Source organism: Hippopotamus amphibius, chromosome 9, assembly GCF_030028045.1.
Source record: "Hippopotamus amphibius kiboko isolate mHipAmp2 chromosome 9, mHipAmp2.hap2, whole genome shotgun sequence".
NCBI lineage: Eukaryota > Metazoa > Chordata > Mammalia > Artiodactyla > Hippopotamidae > Hippopotamus > Hippopotamus amphibius.
In genome coordinates, this window is record NC_080194.1 from 82,346,318 (window position 1) to 82,363,945 (window position 17,628).

The 17,628-nt window shown below is 53.0% G+C and overlaps 1 protein-coding gene across 1 annotated transcript in view; it reads left to right on the forward strand.

Moving 5' to 3' along the window:
- KIRREL3 (kirre like nephrin family adhesion molecule 3) overlaps window positions 1–17,628 on the forward strand; it is a 548,370-nt gene that overhangs the window by 496,351 nt on the left and 34,391 nt on the right. The window contains exon 5 of the mRNA XM_057750383.1: window positions 11,542–11,699. Within this exon, the coding sequence (XP_057606366.1) occupies window positions 11,542–11,699 (158 nt within the window). The remainder of the gene's footprint in view (window positions 1–11,541; window positions 11,700–17,628) is intronic.

Below are 17,628 nucleotides of genomic sequence, written 5' to 3' on the forward strand. Positions count from 1 at the left end.
ACAAGAGCTCCAGGGGAGAGGAGGGTTTCCCAGTGTCCGAACCTTTGCAGGTCACTGGAGTCATGGACCTCTGAGCTCAGCTAGTCTAGGGCCCCCCAGGCTAGGGGCCGGGCCAGAGCTGAAACACAGCCTCCAGCCCTCTCTCCTCCTGTTCTTCTGCCCCCAAACTCCCAAGAAAAACATCTGGGGGGTGATGCCACAGAATCCATGGATGACACATGTTAAAAAGACCCTATTTGCATCCTACCCCAAATCTTCCTTAGGCAGACCTGACTGGCAGTGGAGAGGGTCTGAAGCGGGGAGAGAGACCCCTATATTTATTAAATTGCATATATGTAATTAACACATGTATAGGATTGCCAAATAAAATGCAGGATGCCTGGTAACATTTGAATTTCAGATGAACATACTAAAAATTATTTGTGGTTTATCTCAAATTCTAACTTATCTGGGCACCCTGTACTTTTATTTACTAAATCTGGCAACCCTGCACATCTCCCAACTCCATTGCTTACTAGCTGCGTGACACTGGACAAGTAACTTACCTGCTTTCTTCCTCTGTTTCCTCGTCTCTAAAATATGCATAACTGTGTCTACCTTGTCCGGGGTTGTTGTGAGGATTAAATGACTACTTTTGGAGCACTGGAAGAGTTCTGGAAGCGCTGGAAGCTCTGTACCAATGTTGGCTATCAGCCATACTATTATTATTATTATTTGTTGTTGTTGTTTTCTTATTACTACACCCAAGGTAATACGCTAGGAGGTGGTAAAAATGCAAAGATGTGTTAAGATTTCTCCTCTGGAGCTGTAGGGAACCTGAAACAGGTTCACAGATCAACGTAGTGGGGACTATGGTGGGTGCCAGTGTAAAAGCCTAGAGCTAAGGGACCAGGGGACGTTTGCTTTCAGCTGAGTGGGATCAGACAAGGCATCAGCTAACCAAGATTTTTTGAGGCTCAGTCTAAGCTGCACGCAGTACTAAGGACTGGGATAGAAAGAAGAACCTGGCGAGGAACCAGCCCCCCAAGGAGCTCAGAGCGGTGGGGCAGCCAAAGGCAATGGCACCAAGGGCCACATGAGCTCATGGAAGCAGCACATGGTCTTAGGGTAGGGCCTGAGACTGAGAGAAGGCTTCCTGGAGGAGGTGACAGCAAAGAATGACCAAGAGTTAACAAGGCAAAGGTGGCCTTTGATCTGATTGGAGGAGGATGGGATTCCAGCCAGTTTAGACTCGGGATAAGGACATTCTTAGCAGAAGGAACTTCACAAACCTAAGCATATAGTTGTAAAGGTCGGGCTATCCTTGCAGAGAGGTGAACAGACCCATCCAAAGAAAGCACAGGAGAAAGAGCTGGAGAGAGAAGTCCTAGCTGGAGAGACCCTTGGATGTGCTCCATGCAGAGGAATTGGGTTTTATCCCGCAGCAGCGGGGAGCGATGGACATTGTGAGTAGCAGGGATGGAGCCTGTGGGACAGTCACCAGCCATCACAGAGGTAGAAAGGGTTGGAGTGGAGCAGACAGGGTCGCTGCGATGGGCCCAGTGCTGGGACTGTTACAGGAGACCAGAGCTCCAGGCCATCTTTCAAACCAGGCAGTAGGTTCCTACTGAGTGTATTGGTTAGCTTTCATGAAATTAATGATTCTGTGAGCCAGCGATTTGGCCAAGCCCAGCTGAGATGCTCACCTCAGCTCCACACGGGGTCAGCTGGGCGCACGCACGCCTTTGCAGCCATCTAGCGTTACGGCCTCGCTCTTACGGGCGCCGGACGTGGGGGGACAGGAGAGGGAAGAGGGCCAAGCAGGCAGGGCAGCAGACCGCCCCTGGAGAGCAGCAGGCTCTTCACCCTGTATCTGGTGAGGACGGGGCAGGGGAAGCGGAGAGACACCTCCACTTCCCCAATGAGACAGAGCACCAGACTCCCAAGCCCCAGGCACTCTGCCCACCATCTTTCAAGGAAATGAGTCCAGTCTACTTGGAGAACAAATAACCTCTATACAGCACTGGACCATGAATACACTATTTTCCTGCACTGCATCTCACTTGATCCTGGAAGCTACACAGCAAATCTGGTTTTATTATATTTTCTATTCTACAAATGAGGAAAGTGAGGTACAGAGAGGCTAAGAAAGTTGTCCATGGCCACAAGCTAGTAAGTGCAAGACTCAGCATTTAAACCCAAGTTGCCTGATTTTTGAGTTAGCCAAGGAAAGGGAAAGTGACAATTGGGGAAGAATGACTTATTCCAAGAATCGCAGGTGATTCTTATCCATAAGAATAAACTGAGTTCAGTAGTAATAGAGGGACTTCCCTGATGGCGTGGTGGTTAATCCGAGCTCCAAATGCAGGGGGCCCGGGTTCAATTCCTGGTCAGGGAACTAGATCCCACATGCATGCCACAACTAAGAGTTCACATGCCACAACTAAGGAGCATGCCTGCTGCAACTAAGACCTGACGAAGCCTAAATTAACTAATTAATTAGTTAATTAATTAAAATAAAACAAAGTGATAGAAAATGAGGCAGGAGAGGTTGGCAAGAGCCAAGAAGTTCAGACTTTATCCAGATGGCAGTGGAGGACCTTTGAAAGATTTTAAACAGAGGAATGCTGGAAATTCAGCAACTGAACGAATGACTGAGTGGATGGAAATATCAAAGTTTTGCAAAGATCAGTCTGGGACAGTGTGGAGGGTAGAACAGGGGTATTAGGTATTGTAACCCAACAAGAAATGATGAGGGTCTGAGCCAGGAAGATTGTTAGGGGTGGAAAGGGAGAGACAAATCTGAGAGATATTTCAGAGAATTAACCAGGATGCTTCACAATGCTGGATGCAGGAGGGTCGAATTCAGAAAGATGTGCAGATTTCTGGCTTCAGTAATTGAATGGTGGTGCTATTCCCCACAATAAGAGTTATGCCTGTTTGGGATTTATCAGCGTGCAGATGTTGGCTGAGTCCACAGGAAGGCCACGTGCTTCTCCATGAATAGCGTATAGAATGACGTATGCAGGCCAGAGAAACCCTGGGGAACATCACCGGTTACAGGTGGGAAGAAGATAGAAAGTAGCGGCCGGAGAGGACAGGTGAAAACCAGCAGAGAATCCTGGAGGCCAGTTTAGGATTTCTCTATTCCCCCACTTGGTTTTTTTTTTCCTTAGTACTTACCAACACCCAACATTGTATTGTGTATTTATCTGTTTATTATCTGTCTCTCCTACTGGAATATAAACTCCACCAAGGCAGGAGTTTTGTGTCCCCACTGCTTCAAGCAGGGCCTGGTACATAGTAGATACTCAATATGAATTTTCTGAATGCATGTCTATAGAGCTGGCCTGAGAAGCCGGCCCTTAAAAACAGGCACATCCCAGTCCTGTCTTCACAGTCTGCAGTTCTGTACTTTGGCCATTAGGTGGAGCAACTGTGTGCGCGAGGAAGCTGGAGGCTGGGATCTCATGGGACGCAGAACCTGACAACAGGGCAGAATGACAAAAGAGAGCAAAGCTGGATCTGAAGGACAGAAATCCTTCCTCCTCTCCCTTAGCAGACATCTCTCCAACACAAACTGCGAGCCAGGCCCGTGCTTCAGCGAGCGCTCTGAAATCAGGTTGGGGGACAGGAGCCAGGGGTCTGAATGCATAGGAATTAAGAATCAGGATTGGGGCAGTAGGGTTGACCGGAAGGGCTGTGAGGCACAAGCCCCAGCTTCATGAGCGGATCTATGTGCTGCTCTGATGCTGGCAGAACATATCATAGGGTCAAACAAACCTGGGTCTAACTCCTAATCCTACCCCTTACCTGCTGTGCTATTTAGCTAAGTAATTCGCCCTCTCTGAGCCTCAGTTTCCTAATCTATAAAATGAAGGTCCTGGGATTTCCCTGGTGGTCCAGTGGTTAAGAATTCACCTTCCAACAATTTGGAGGTTCCTTAAAAAACTACAAATAGAACTACCATATGATCCAGTCATCCCACTCCTGGGCATATACCCAAAGAAAACCATCATCCCAAAAGAAACGTGTACCATCATGTTTATTGCAGCACTATTTACAATAGCCAGGACATGGAAGCAACCTAAATGCTCATCAACAAATGAATGGATACAGAAGATGTGGCATATATATACAATGGAATATTACTCAGCTATAAAAAGGGATGAGATGGAGCTATATGTAATGAGGTGGATAGAACTACAATCTGTCATACGTAGTGAAGTAAGTCAGAAAGAGAAGGACAAATATTGTATGCTAACTCACATATACGGAATCTAAAAATGGTACTGATGAACTCAGTGACAAGAACAAGGATGCAGATACAGAGAATGGACTGGAGAACTCGAGGTATGGGAGAGGGCGGGGGGTGAAGGGGAAACTGAGACGAAGCGAGAGAGTAGCACAGACATATATATACTACCAACTGTAAAACAGTCAGTGGGAAGTTGTTGTATAACAAAGGGAATCCAACTCGAGGATGAAAGATGCCTTAGAAGACTGGGGCAGGGAGGGTGGGGGGGACTCGAGGGGGGGAGTCAAGGAAGGGAGGGAATACGGGGATATGTATTAAAACAGATGATTGAACCTGGTGTACCCCCAAAAAAATAAAAAAAAATAAAAAATAAAAAAAAAAAGAATTCACCTTCCAGTCCAGAGGATGCGGGTTTGATTCCTGGTTGGGGAACTAAGATCCCACATGCCTCATGGCCAAAAATCATAAAACAGAAGCAACATTGTAACAAATTCAATAAAGACTTCAAAAACAGAAAGAGAAAGAAAGAAGAAAGAAAGAAAGAAAGAAAGAAAGAAAGAAAGAAAGAAAGAAAGAAAGAAAGAAAGAAAGAAAGAAAGAATAGAAAAGAAAATAAAAAGAAACCTTGCCAAAAAAAAAAAAAAATAGGTCCTAATAGCACCTGTTTCAAGGAAAACTGAGAATAAAACAAGAGGGCCCTTGACCCAGTGCTGTACACATAAGAAAAACTAAATATTATTCTCAAAAACTGGACCTAATAATATTAGTCCAGCCCTTTACAAAGCTCCCTCCTCACTCTTCATATCATAAAGGTAATCCTCATAACAACCTGCAGGTGTCTTTATTGCCCCACTTCCCAGATAAGAGGGCAAAGGTTGTCAGATTATATAACTCACCTACACATCACACAGCTTGTAAAGGGATGGATTCAAGCCAGGTTCAGCTCAGCAAACATTCATGGGGTAACCCCGGAGCGGCAGGTGCTCTACCAGGTGATGAGGCCCTGGATGGATGAGGTTGCAGACTAGGGAGAGACAAACACATTCGGATCATTTCTATAGAGGAGGTGAGATACTGAGAGAGAAGGATGCCCAGGATGCTATGGGATCATAGACAGAAGTCACTTGGTCCAGCTAGGAGATCCAGGAAGACCTCATGGCCTGGGCAACCCCTTAGCTAACTCTGGAAGCCTGGGTAAGGATCCAGGAGGAGAAGGACCCCAGCATCCCAAGTTAAAGAAGTGCCTATGCAAAGGAACCCATTCTGAAACACATTCATACTGGGATCTACCTCTAAATCCAGTCTCCAGCAAGCAAGATGCTACCACAGGAAGTCACGGAAGGAAAAAGCACCAACCAAGGGACAGAGGTCCCCACACGTGTTCTCATTGTCCATTGAGCCTTTTTTCAAAGCACTCATCAGTTTGTAATCATTCTAGGAGCCCTCCAGAGCAGTGGTTCTCAGACATTAATATACATACAAATTATCTGTCTTTTTAAAGCGCAGATTCAGATTCAGGAGGTCTTGAGGTGGAGCACAAGCATCTGTGCTTCTAATAAGCTCCCAGGTGACGCCGAGGCTGCAGGCCCATGCCGGGGATGCACTTTGAGTAACAAAGTTCTCCCCATCAGCTCAAGAGGGCAGGCTGTGTCTGGCTGTACTCAACTACTATGTGCTCAGATTGGGACATGAAAGAGGCTGAAAGAAACACGTGGAAGGAGAAATTTCAGGAGGGAAGGAAGGAATGCACCCGAGACTCCAGGAGGAAGGAAGGTTCTGGAGTGTGGGAGGTGCTGGTTAGGAGTAGCCCGGAAGCCCCTGGGGGTCCTCCCTCCCCTCCAGTCACTCCGCCACTCCCAGCACAAACTCAGTCCGCTCCCTACCCCTTCCTGACCCCACCCACTTCCCCACACCTAAAAGCAGAGAAGAGCACGTGGAAGGCAAACCTCTCCTTCCCTCCAAGCCGGGAGCCCTCTGAGCTGCCACCCTGCCTGCAGCAGCCGTCTCCCCAGCCTACGATCCAGACAAATCAGACGGGGGCCCCTCCTTGACTAACCAAGGGGTCGGTTGCTACCCAAAAAACAGGCCGAGAACCACCCCCACCAACCCAAGCCCTCCCCACCCAGACTCCCCCTTTCTAGAGATGGCAGCCAGTCCTCCAAGGTCCCCCATAGGGTGTTCCTGTCCCCACGAGGGATAGGAGGTACCTCCTCTTTGTCCACTACCCCCAACACTCACTCACCGGCCACCCCCAACTCTACTCACCACTCCACACACACAGAGCATAAAAACTGCTGGCCTCGGAAGCAAACACCCATGACAGACCCCTCACTCAGGGAGCTTTCATTTACTCATTCCACAAACATTTGCTGAGCGCCTACTGTATGCCAGGCACTGATCTGGACAAGTGACCTAGACAGATAAGGTGTTTCTTCTTTGTCAAGGAGCCTCCTTTCCATAAGGGGAGATGTAAATGAACCCAGTGACAAAGAAGTAAGCGGCGGGGGGCAGGTGGGGGGTGGATATTTCCCTGGCGGCGCAGTGGTTAAGAATCTGCCTGCCAGTGCAGGGGGCACGAGTTCGATCCCTGGTCCGGGAAGATCCCACATGCCGCAGAGCAACTAAGCCCGTGCGCCACAACTACTGAAGCACGTGCACCTAGAGCCCGTGCTCTGCAGCAAGAGAAGGCACTGCAATGAGAAGCCCATGCACCACAACAAAAATAGCCCATGCTCACCACAACTAGAGAAAGTTCGCACACAGCAAAAAAGACCCACTGCAACCAAAAACGAAAAAGACAAGCAAGGGGGCTGGTGTGATGGAGAGTCATGAGGGGCTTACATAGGGTGGCCAGGCCTCGCTGAGGATGCGGCATTTAAGCTGCACCGTCACTGACCGGGAGAAGCCAGCAGGACAAGGACACAAAGAAGAGCATTCCAGGCGGAAAGGGGAAAGGCTGTGGGGTGGGGCATGGTGAGGGCTGAGTGGCTGGAAGGAACCCGGGTCCCAGAGGCAGGCCGGGCCAGGGGTGCAGGCACTTGAAGACAATGGCGAGGAGTTCAAATCGCATTGCACGGAGAGTGCAGAGCCCCTGGAGAGCTTGGAGCAGAGCAGTGACACAGCCAGATTGCGTTTTGAACAGACCGCTTGTGGAGAAGGCACTGCACATGAGTTGAACAAGACCCAGGCCTGCCCTCCAGAGAACTTAGCATCTACGAGGTGCTCCCGGTGCTGAGGGGGGCAGGGAGATGGCCCGCTGACCCCCCCACCTCTGCCCCTGGCAGCATTAAGCTGTTTCCGGGCTGCTGGCCTCTGCTGGCAGACGTGTCCCATCCGCCATATCTGGGGATCAACCATCTGTGCCGACAGAGCATCTGGGGAACCCTGCAAGCCCAGCAGGGGTGGGGGCCACTTAGGTGACCAACAGGCTGCCCGTGGCCTGGCACTGAGAGAATTTTCCCAGCTTGTTCGGAAGAGGTTGACCAACCAGGCAAACCAAGACCAAGGAGTCAAATGAGCCGGGCACAGAGGCTGTGAGCAGTTCCAGAATGAGGCGGGAACCCTCTGAGCCCAGCTCCACTCTGCTTTCTGTCCAGCCGATGTCCTGCCGGAAGGACAGTCAGACGGTCACTCCTCGCATGTGCTCTAGTCCAGAAGCCTTCCAGTCATGGGACCACCTCTTAGAAATAGCTGTGGGGCTGGGTAGCGGTCCAGTACAATTTTTAGCCACAGCATCTCGTTTCTGTAAAATGGTATAAAGCACCCTAGTACATAAAATAGACGAAAGCTTTACCTCCAGGTTTTCCCTTCCCCACCCTCTCTTGCCCTCGCTCCCTGTAACTTTGGGCAGCCTCTCTGCTCTCTAGCCTCACACAGCTGCCCTGTGCCTCCCTGCCCACCTCTCCACCCGAACCCCCTTGCCCTGGGCAGCAGAGCTGGGGGACAGTCCTCAAGGGCTCCCTCCCACACAGGGAGCAGGGGTGCCCCACACTGCACACCCATGCACGCGGCACCGTCCACAGGGCTGGTGGCCAGAGAGGGACAGAGCAAGGAGGAAGACCCCCAGCCGCCTGCCCAAATCCTGGATGACAGGAACGTAAAGGGCAAAGAGTCAGCCACCCCCATGACTGTGGAACTCGACTGATGTGCTCCTTTCGTAAGCAGCGCCCAGGAGCCAGCCCCTGTCCCGGGCAGGGTGTGATCCCCGGGCTGCCCTCCAGCTCGGGGCAACGGCTCTGCCGGCTTCCATCAGGTCCTCCCAGGCCTCAGTCACCCAATAGTTAATGCATTTTTTCTGACTGACAGCAAGCTCGACACCAAAACAGTCAACTATTTTTATCTCCGGATTAATCACAAAAGGCTAACGCTTGCACCTTCCCTGTGATTAAAAATTAGGAGACCAAGCTCTCGGGGGGAGGGGGGCCGGTGGATGAATAATGCATCTTCAGGCTCGAGCTGCTCGAGACGGTCTCCCCTCCTGGCCCCGCAGCTCTGGGCCCGGGCTGAATGGGGAGGTAATGAGTCGCCCCCTCCCGTCGGAGCCACAGCTGCCAAGAGTGACTGTTGATTTCTATTCAGCCTGCTGGCCCCAAACCTCCCCCTCCTCCCCACCACCCCCACCCGCCCCAGCCCATCCGCACCCCCTCCTACCCCATCTGGTGTGCACCGAGGCGAAGGCCGATCAATAATGCATGGTTACATGAATAACCGGCGTGATAACCACTTATTCGGGAAGATGTAATCAGGGCCCATTCTGGGGGGGTGTGTGTGTGTGTGTGTGTGTGTGTACGCGCCTGAGCTCACACAGCACAGTCCCACGCCCCTCTCCCCTCCTCTAAGCTGATATTCCAAACACAGCAATAGAGAAGCAGGAAGGAAGGACCCGGCCCCTTGCTGCACTTGCTTTTTGGAAAGGCCACCTCTGTCTCTACACTGGGATCACAGGTGGTACACCAAGCAAAGGCCCAGAGACAGTGTGTTCTCAAACCTGGCCACACAGCCGAATCCTCCGGGAGCTTTAAAAATCCCTGATGCTCGGGTCCACCTCCCAGGATGGGGATTCAGCGGGTCAGGGTGTGGCCTGGGGACAGGATGTTTAAAATCTCCCCTAGGATATTGTAAACTGCGGTGAGAAGTGCTGTCTCAGGCCCAACAAATGTCAGCGCCGGGGCAGGGGACTTTCCAGATCCCTGTTGTACCTTCACATTTTATAGCTGAGGAAATAAAACCGGGCAAGGGACTGCCTTCCGGCTTCGGCCCCTGATTTAGGGCACTTTCCACAGTCCCGCCCCCTTGGCTCAGCACTGGAGAGGCCTTGGAGACAGGATGGCCAGGTGTTGATTCTGTTCCTGAAGCTTCAGATGGTTCCTTCCAGTTTCCCTGGCCCTCTGCAGGCTCAGCCTGAGCACCTCCGCCCGGCACCTCGAGGGGAGAAAGCTGCCACCGCAGAAGGGGTGTGCAGGAGCCCGGCCTAGCCCTCCCTGATGGAAGGACCGGCCCAGGGCAGGAGATGAAATCCCCTCCTCAGCACTGTCACACCCAGCCCCATTTCCCAAAGCCCTCATTAGCCCCCCTGCGGCTCTCTGGCCACACAGCACCAAGGAGACCTCTGGCACTAATGAGGGGGTAAGGGGAAGGCGGGGTGGGGGGCTGTCTTTACGGTCCAGCCCACACCCCCCATCTGTCTGCACCCAGGGCCCCCTAGGAGGTTGGGCAGGGTTGGATGAGGCCGACTTCCTCCCTGGGCCAGGATCTCGGTGGCGTCCTGGCGCTGATGAAAGCAACTTGGAAGCCCTAAGGGGCTTTTTTCCCTCAGGAAATAGAAACTTGTGAGTGGGCACTCACTGGGCTGTAGTTCTGAACCAGGCCTCCTGGAGGCCTGGAAGGGAGAGGGCAGAGCCACTCGCTGGAGATGTGCTGCTTCGGGTATTTACCTGGCCCCAGGGGCGTTTCCTGAAGAGCTTGACAGGCGGGGAGGCCCTGCGGAGGGGAAGGAAGCCCGCAGGTTGTGGGCGGTGACCTGAGGGGCTGCACGGCAGAGCTGCCAGGTCAGGACGGGCCTCCAGGGCTCGGAGCAGCTGCCTCCCCAGCCTTCAAACCCAGACGCTCACACAGGGCCTGGCTGGAAGGATGGACTTTCTCCGGCTACCAGACCAAGAAGGCCGTTGTGTGAGGACCCCAACTCTCACCTAATGACCCCTTCACCGATTCACCAAGCAAACATGCAGCTCAGCCCTGCTGACCAGCCCCTCCTTGCGGAGGAAGACCAGGGACTCCCCAGGTGGTTTCCAGGGAGCCCTGCCCCTTCCGGTTTGTCCAGAGAGGAGAAGCAGGGAGCGGCAGAGGCCTGAGACCCTTGTGTGTCCACAAGCACGAACCTCAGAAGAGGCTCTGTGACCTTAGGCCAGTCACTTAACTTCTCTGGGCTTCCTCTCCAAACAATCGTCATCCATCATCATGCCTGCCCACCCCGCGTCCCATGGTCGCCATGAGAATGAAAGGCGTGACTGCACTGGAGTTAGCAAATGTGTGTGGAGCTTCCACCAGGTACTGGGCCCCATGCGGGCACCACGGGACACGTCACTCTCCTCCTGGCTGTCCCGTTTCTTGATGGGGACCGTGCTGCTGTGAAATGGGGTGAGAGGACTAGGCAGAAGAGATTCATTACGACTCTGGGATGAGGGAGAAAAAAGTGCTAAGGAGATGCTCAGGGTGGCAGAGCCCTCTGAAATGCTGTCTCAGCCTTGAAAGGTTGCCTGTCCCCTGTCCCCTGTGAGAGAAGCGGCCAGCCTGGTGCTCCAAGTGTCAGGGGACCTGCTTTGAGCTCTGCCTCTGCCACCCACTCGCTGTGTGACCTTGAAGAAGTCACTTAATCCTGCTGAGCCTCGGTTTCCGGATCTGCGTAACTGGATAATAATGTTTACCTCCCAAGATGGCTGTGGGGATTAAATCAGATGACAGATGTGACAGTGCTTTGTTTTAAAAAAAAGAGAGAGAGAAGTTAAAAAGAATGATATGATCCAGGCAGCCGTGCCGTGCTTCCTGATCTGCAAATCGCGGCTAATGACGCCTGCCCTGTCCCCCCGCAGGATGAGCTGATGACATGAGCGTCCTCTGCAAATAAACACGCGATGCCTGTGTCAGGATTACTGCTGTTGTTGCTGTTATTGTTATAATACAAGGGGATTTTACATTTTATTAAAGGATGATAATTACTGTTTGTCATCAGCTCCATAAAAATCCACCCAGCCCTGCCTGAGGGGAGGGTCACCCTCAGCCTGACCTTTCCCCTTGTCCCCCCGCAGTGCCGCCCGACGACCCCGTCATCCTGGGGGGGCCTGTCATCAGCCTGCGGGCTGGGGACCCCCTCAACCTCACCTGCCATGCAGACAACGCCAAGCCTGCAGCCTCCATCATCTGGCTGAGGAAGGGAGAGGTGATCAACGGTGCCACCTACTCCAAGGTGAGAGGGGGGCCGAAGGAGGGGAGGGGGCTGCGGGAGGGGCCGGCTCTCCCCATCTCTCTGCAGCTCTCACTCTGCCTGTGTGATTTTCTGTCGCCTTTTGTTGCTGGCTCTTTGTCTCTCTGTGTGTTTCTTTTTCTCTCTCTCTCGCTCTGTGCCTTTTTCTCTCTTGTGCTCTGGCTCTATTTATCTGACCTCTTCTCTCTCTCCTCCTCTTTCTCTCGTTCTTGAGGTGATCGCTGAGATTGGTCACCCTAAGAATAGAGTATGGTCAGAGGAGGAGACTCAGGGACAGAGGTGGCCAGGGCTGAGGGCTGCCAGATAAAATACAGGACATCTGGCTAAACTTGAATCTCAGATAAACAGCAAAAACTTTTCACTGTAAGTATGTCCCAAATATTGCATGGGGTGTACTTATGGGCCATACTTGTACTAAAGATTATTCACTGTTTATCTGAAATTCAAGTTTAACTGATGTCTATATTTTTATTTGTTAATCTGCCCACCTTCCCAGAGCTGCAAGGTGAGGCTCTTTAGGTTCCTTCCTGTCCCAGATGCCTGGCTCGGGGTGGGGGGGGAGGGATGGGTGCTGGTTGGGGGGGGGGGGTGTAAATCCAGCCCATAATCCCTTCCCAAGCCCTGCACCTGCTGTACCTACCCACTGGGGCGCTCTTCTCTAGTTCACACAAGGTACCATGAGCTGGAAGGGCCCTGAACTGGCTCCTGTATTTGTCATGTTTTTTATTTTCTCTATTTCATGATGCATTGACACCTCGCAGATGAGGAGGGACGGCCCCTCCCAGGGTTAGCTAATCCCCAGAGAGCAAACAGCTGGGAACGGGCCTCTGATGTGCAAACCAAACCACCCTGGGTCCACAGCCTCACACTCCTCTATCAGGCTCCTGTGGTCCCAGGCACTCCCCTCCCCTCGCCCTAAATCACTGCAGAGTAGGGTACCAGGTAACCAGGGACCACCCCTATTGCCTAGAGCCCATGGAAATTATTCTAACCCTCCAATCCTAGACCTGTTCAGCTGCTTACCCTGCCTCATCTGTTCTTTCCCACAAAAACCACAGTAAAGGCTCGCACCCCTGCTTTCCCCTCATTCCTTCTGCCTCCTGACCAACCAGGTGCATCCCCGCAGCGGGGCCTGTGCTGTACATGGAGTCATGTAGCCCGTCCTCCTGGGAGCTGAGTAACAAACGACCTTGTTTTTTTCCTTACATGACCATGCTGTGCGGCCTGCGGGATCTCAGTTCCCCAACCAGGGATTGAACCTGTGCCCTTGGCTGTGAAAGTGCACAGTCCTAACCACTGGACCACCAGGGAGTTCCCCAAACTACCTTTTCAATGGCCATCATTTCCTGATCTGCTGGCCTCACCATCCCTGAATAAAAACAAAATCCCGGGGACTTCCCTGGTTGTCCAGTGGTTAAGACTTCACCTTCCAATGCAGGAGGTGTGGGTTTGATCCCTGATCAGGGAGCTGGGATCCCATGTGCCTTGCGGCCAAAAAAACAAAACATCAACAGAAGCAATATTGTAACAAATTCAATAAAGACTTTAAAAATAGTCCGCGTAAAAAAAAATCTTAAAAAAAAAAATATCCCGGGCACATTTTCAAATAGCCCTCACCAAATTCCACTCCAGGAGACTGTGAGTTGAGGTTCCAGGCAGGGCTTACGTACCACAGAGGCTTTAAAGATGAACGGGACCTTGGGGAAGGGCAGGTCTGACTCCCTGATCTACAGATAGAACACGGGGCCCCTGACAAGGGAAAGACGGCCCTTCTCACCTGATGACTGTCCTCTTTACGGCGGGTCTGCTCCTTCCTCCTAGCTGTGCAGCCTCAGACAGATGTTCAGCTGCTCAGAGAATGGGTCACACTCTGAGGCAGGGGGTCCAGACCTCCAGAACCCCAGCTCTCCTCTCGCTTGGCCCTTCCTGGCCTTAGAAAGCGGGAGGTGCATGGCCTGCTCCCCAGTCCTGCTGCACTGCCTTCCTGGGCCCTGGTGAGATGAGCATGGCCTCCATCATCCATGGAGAATACTATCGGGCAGGACCAACCCTTCTCTGAGTGAGTGTCCTTCCTGTCCAAAGCCGACCACCCTGCCAAGGAGACAGCCCCGAGGCTCCAGATCAAGGCCTGGGCCCGTGGCCCCCACCTGGAGCTGGTGCCAGAACCCAGGACAAATGCTTTCCAGGGGGAAGCGGCCTATTGAGATAGAAAGCTCACACTCACATCCCAGGCTGGAGCCTCCCTGTTGTGTTATGAAATACAAAAATATGACACAGGAATTAGTCATCCAGATGAGAGTGAAGAAGGAAAGGGGTGTCCCTCCCGTCTGGGCATCTGTCGGTCCCTCCCTGAAGCTGGGCCAGCCTGGCCCCTGCAATGTTTCTGTCCTGGGAGGACATGCTCCTATCTGGTGAAGAGAAAGATCCGGGTCACCCTGCAGGACCTTGCCCCAGCACGTTGGCCTCGTCCACGTGGAGAAGGCCCCTCTGAGAGCCTGACCCCTTGCCCCTGCAGACCAGAACAGGGAGGCCACACTCAACCCTCTACCCCACCCGACCCTGTCACCCTCCCGCCAGCCCAAAACACCAGCCAGGGCCCTAGGTTCCACCCCTGCTGTGTAATCTCAGGAAAGTCACTCCCTGGGCCTCAGGCTCCTGAGAGTAGAACAAAGGGGCTGGATCAGACACTCCATATTGGTCTGTTTGGGCTGCCACAACAAAATCACTACAGAACAGAGGCTTAAACAACAGACATGCATTTCTCATGGTTCTGGAGGCTGGAAGTCCAAGATCAAGGTGTCAGTGAGGTTGGTTTCTGGTAAGACCTCTCTTTCTGGCTTGGAGATGGAAGCCTCCTGACTGTGTCCTCACGTAGCCTTTGTTCTGTGTGTTCAGAGAGAGAGAGAGAGAGAGATCTCGGATGTCTCTTCCTCTTCTCATAAGGACACAGGTCCTGTCGGTCCATCCTTAGGACCTCATTTAAACTTAACTACCTCTTTAAAGGTCTTATGTCCAAATATGCCCCCAGTGGCGGTCGGGGCTTCACCATATGAATTCTGGGGGAAACAATTTATATATAGCAGCGGCCTGCCAGCTGTGACAAGCTATAAGCCTGTGACCTGGGCACACGGGGCAGGCTGGATGATCCAACCGTACTCACATGGAGCCCACTCTGGGGTCTGTCAGAGCCCAGCCCTGCGCTGCCCCCTCTTTCCCCAGGACTATAAGTGCCATTGACCTAGGCACTTGTGATGTCCCGAAGGCACAGCAGCCTCAGACAGACTATGCAAGAGAAGAGGCCGGGGCGTGAGCAGCTGAGAAAGAGACAGAGACAGAGACAGAGACAGAGAGACAGGGAGACAGAAAGGTTGAGAGGACACACAAGCACACACAGTCAAATAGGATTCAAGGTCCACAGAAAAAAATCCCGCAGGGCAGCCCTGACAGCCCTCTGGGCTGAAGCCTCAGTATTTGTCACATGGTGGATGGTTAAGCCTGTGGGCCCAGGAGCTGGGAAGCCTAAATCCAGGCTCTGCCAGCTTCTAGCTCTGCAACCATGGGCAAGCTACCTAATCTTGCTGTGCCTCAGTGTCCCCATCTATACAATGGGAGCAGTGGCACCTGCCTCAAAGGATGGCAGTGAGGCTTGAATGAGCGCAGTGCCTGGCAGAGGGAAGCGTGGCTATTAGGATCACTGTCTTCCCTCACTTGATCCGCAAGGCCCCCGGTTGCACCCTGCCATCCACATTTCCTGGGTGTCAGTGTCATAGTAGAGCAGGCCCCATGTTCCTACAAACCTGCTTCAAACCTGAGCTCCATCACATATGGTAACTTCAGCTCTCTGCCTCAGTTTTCCCATCTGCAAAACGGGATAATAATAATAGCCATGGATACCCGTTACAATCGCTGTGAGACTGACAAAATATAATGCATTGAAAGCACTCTGTAAAAAGTCTGGCATAGAGTCAGAGTGCTTCGAAAACATTTGCTAGTATGATTGGGACCTTCCTCCCTGTCTCACCCTCCCTGTTCTCCCTCCCCAGAGGTCACACAGCAGCCCAGGTTTCCAAGGGCATTTGTCTTGCTCCTCCACCGTGTGGCCAGCAGGGGAGGGATGAGCTGGCAGGACTGAGGATGGCGTCACTGAGGATGGCTAGGCCCCACACCCCGGGAGAATCCTCGGCAAGAGGATGCAGCAGCACAGGCTGTGGTGCCTCTCCCTCGACCCACGGCCACCAGAGCCCTCAGGGACCGGGTGCTTGGGTGAGGGCCCGCGGCTCCCAGCCAGTGCCTGGCTGCAGATGCAGGGGAGTGGGTGGCAGGGCCTCTCTCCAAGTCCTCTCTTCCTGGACACCCAGCCTCAGGCCGTCTTCCGTGGGCCTGGCACCAGCGCGGAGGCCACCTGGCATTCATAAGGAAGGCAGACCAGGGGAGGCAAGACAGGTTGTAGAAGAGGAGCAAAGACAGTTTGGGCTGAGGCCAGAGAAAAATCTGCCCTAGGAGCCAGATTCCTGCTCCATCTGCTACTCCCCCAGCAGCTGCCACGTGGAGGGGTGAGGCCTTGACCCTGATGCAGGGCACAGGGGGCGGGTCGCTTGGTCTTAGGAAGTAGAGTCGTGTACACCTCTACCTTAGAGCCCCTCACCCTCCAGCCCTCTCTGCTTCCTTCAGCTTCAGACTGCTGCCTGCCCAAGGGGCCGCCCACCCAGCCACCACTAGGACCAACGAGCCTCATTAGGGCCCATGCTAAGAGGACTCTGGGGGACTTCCCTGGTGGCACAGTGGTTAAGACTCCATGTTGCCAGTGCAGGGGGCCCAAGTGTGATCCCTGGCCAGGGAATTAGATCCCACATGCATGCTGCAACTAGGGTTCTCATGCCACAACAAAGGAGCCCGCAAGCCGCAGCTAAGGAACCTGCTGGCTGCAACTAAGACCTGGGGCAACCAGATAAATGAATAGATAAATAAAATGTAACCAAATAAATAAATAAATAAAATATTTTTTTAAAAAAGAGGACTCTGGAACAATACCCTCAGCGCCCTCACGGGGGTCCAGTTTTGCAATCTCTCCCTACCCGTCACTCCCCCTGCCCCGCCCCCACCCCCACCCCTCTAAAGTCCCATCTATCCAGCTTAGGGGCTGAGAGTCTCTACCCAGTGCTCAGCCATTCATCCTGGCCTTCTTTGTGAAAAGCAATCTCCTGGCCCCAGGGAACAAAAGTGGGTGTCAGTCCCTGAGGACACAGGGTCTGGGGCAACAGGCACCGTGCAAAGCTCCACCTTCCCTGACAGCCCTTATTCAAACCACGTGATAAGAGGCCCCAGGGGAGTCCCCAGGCAGCTATAAAAAGGGGAAGCAGAGAGATGATTAAAAACAACATATTAAGGGACACAGCAGGTGGGCGAGGTGAGTGCGGAGGGAGAAGAGAGGAGGCCTTGTTGCCAGGCAATCAGGCCTCAAGCTCTTTCCAGTTTGTCTGCATATCAATGAACATCCCATATTTAGCACCAGGCTTGGGGCACCCACCCCCTGCATTCCCTCCAAACCTCCATCCTCCCTCACCTGTGGTCACCAGGCCTCCCATCTCCACTGCCCAGGGGTTTGGAAAGAGCAGAGTGGCGGCAGCTGCCCAAACTCAACGACCTCACACAGGGTGCAGTCTGCCCCTCAGCCAGCCCAGCCCCACCACCACTGCTGCCAATTGAATGCCAAGTGCCTGCCCTTGGGGCGGGGGGCTGGGTGCACAGAGAGGAAGCAGCATGGCGCAGGCAGGGTCCCGAGATGAGCCCTAAGCCTCCCACAGCCACTGGGACAGTCAGGAAAACCCTTTGCAAGCAGTTAGTGGACCAGAGGTCGGTGGACACGGCACACAGGCCCTGGCATGTTCACCCCTGGGCAGGTGAGGTATAT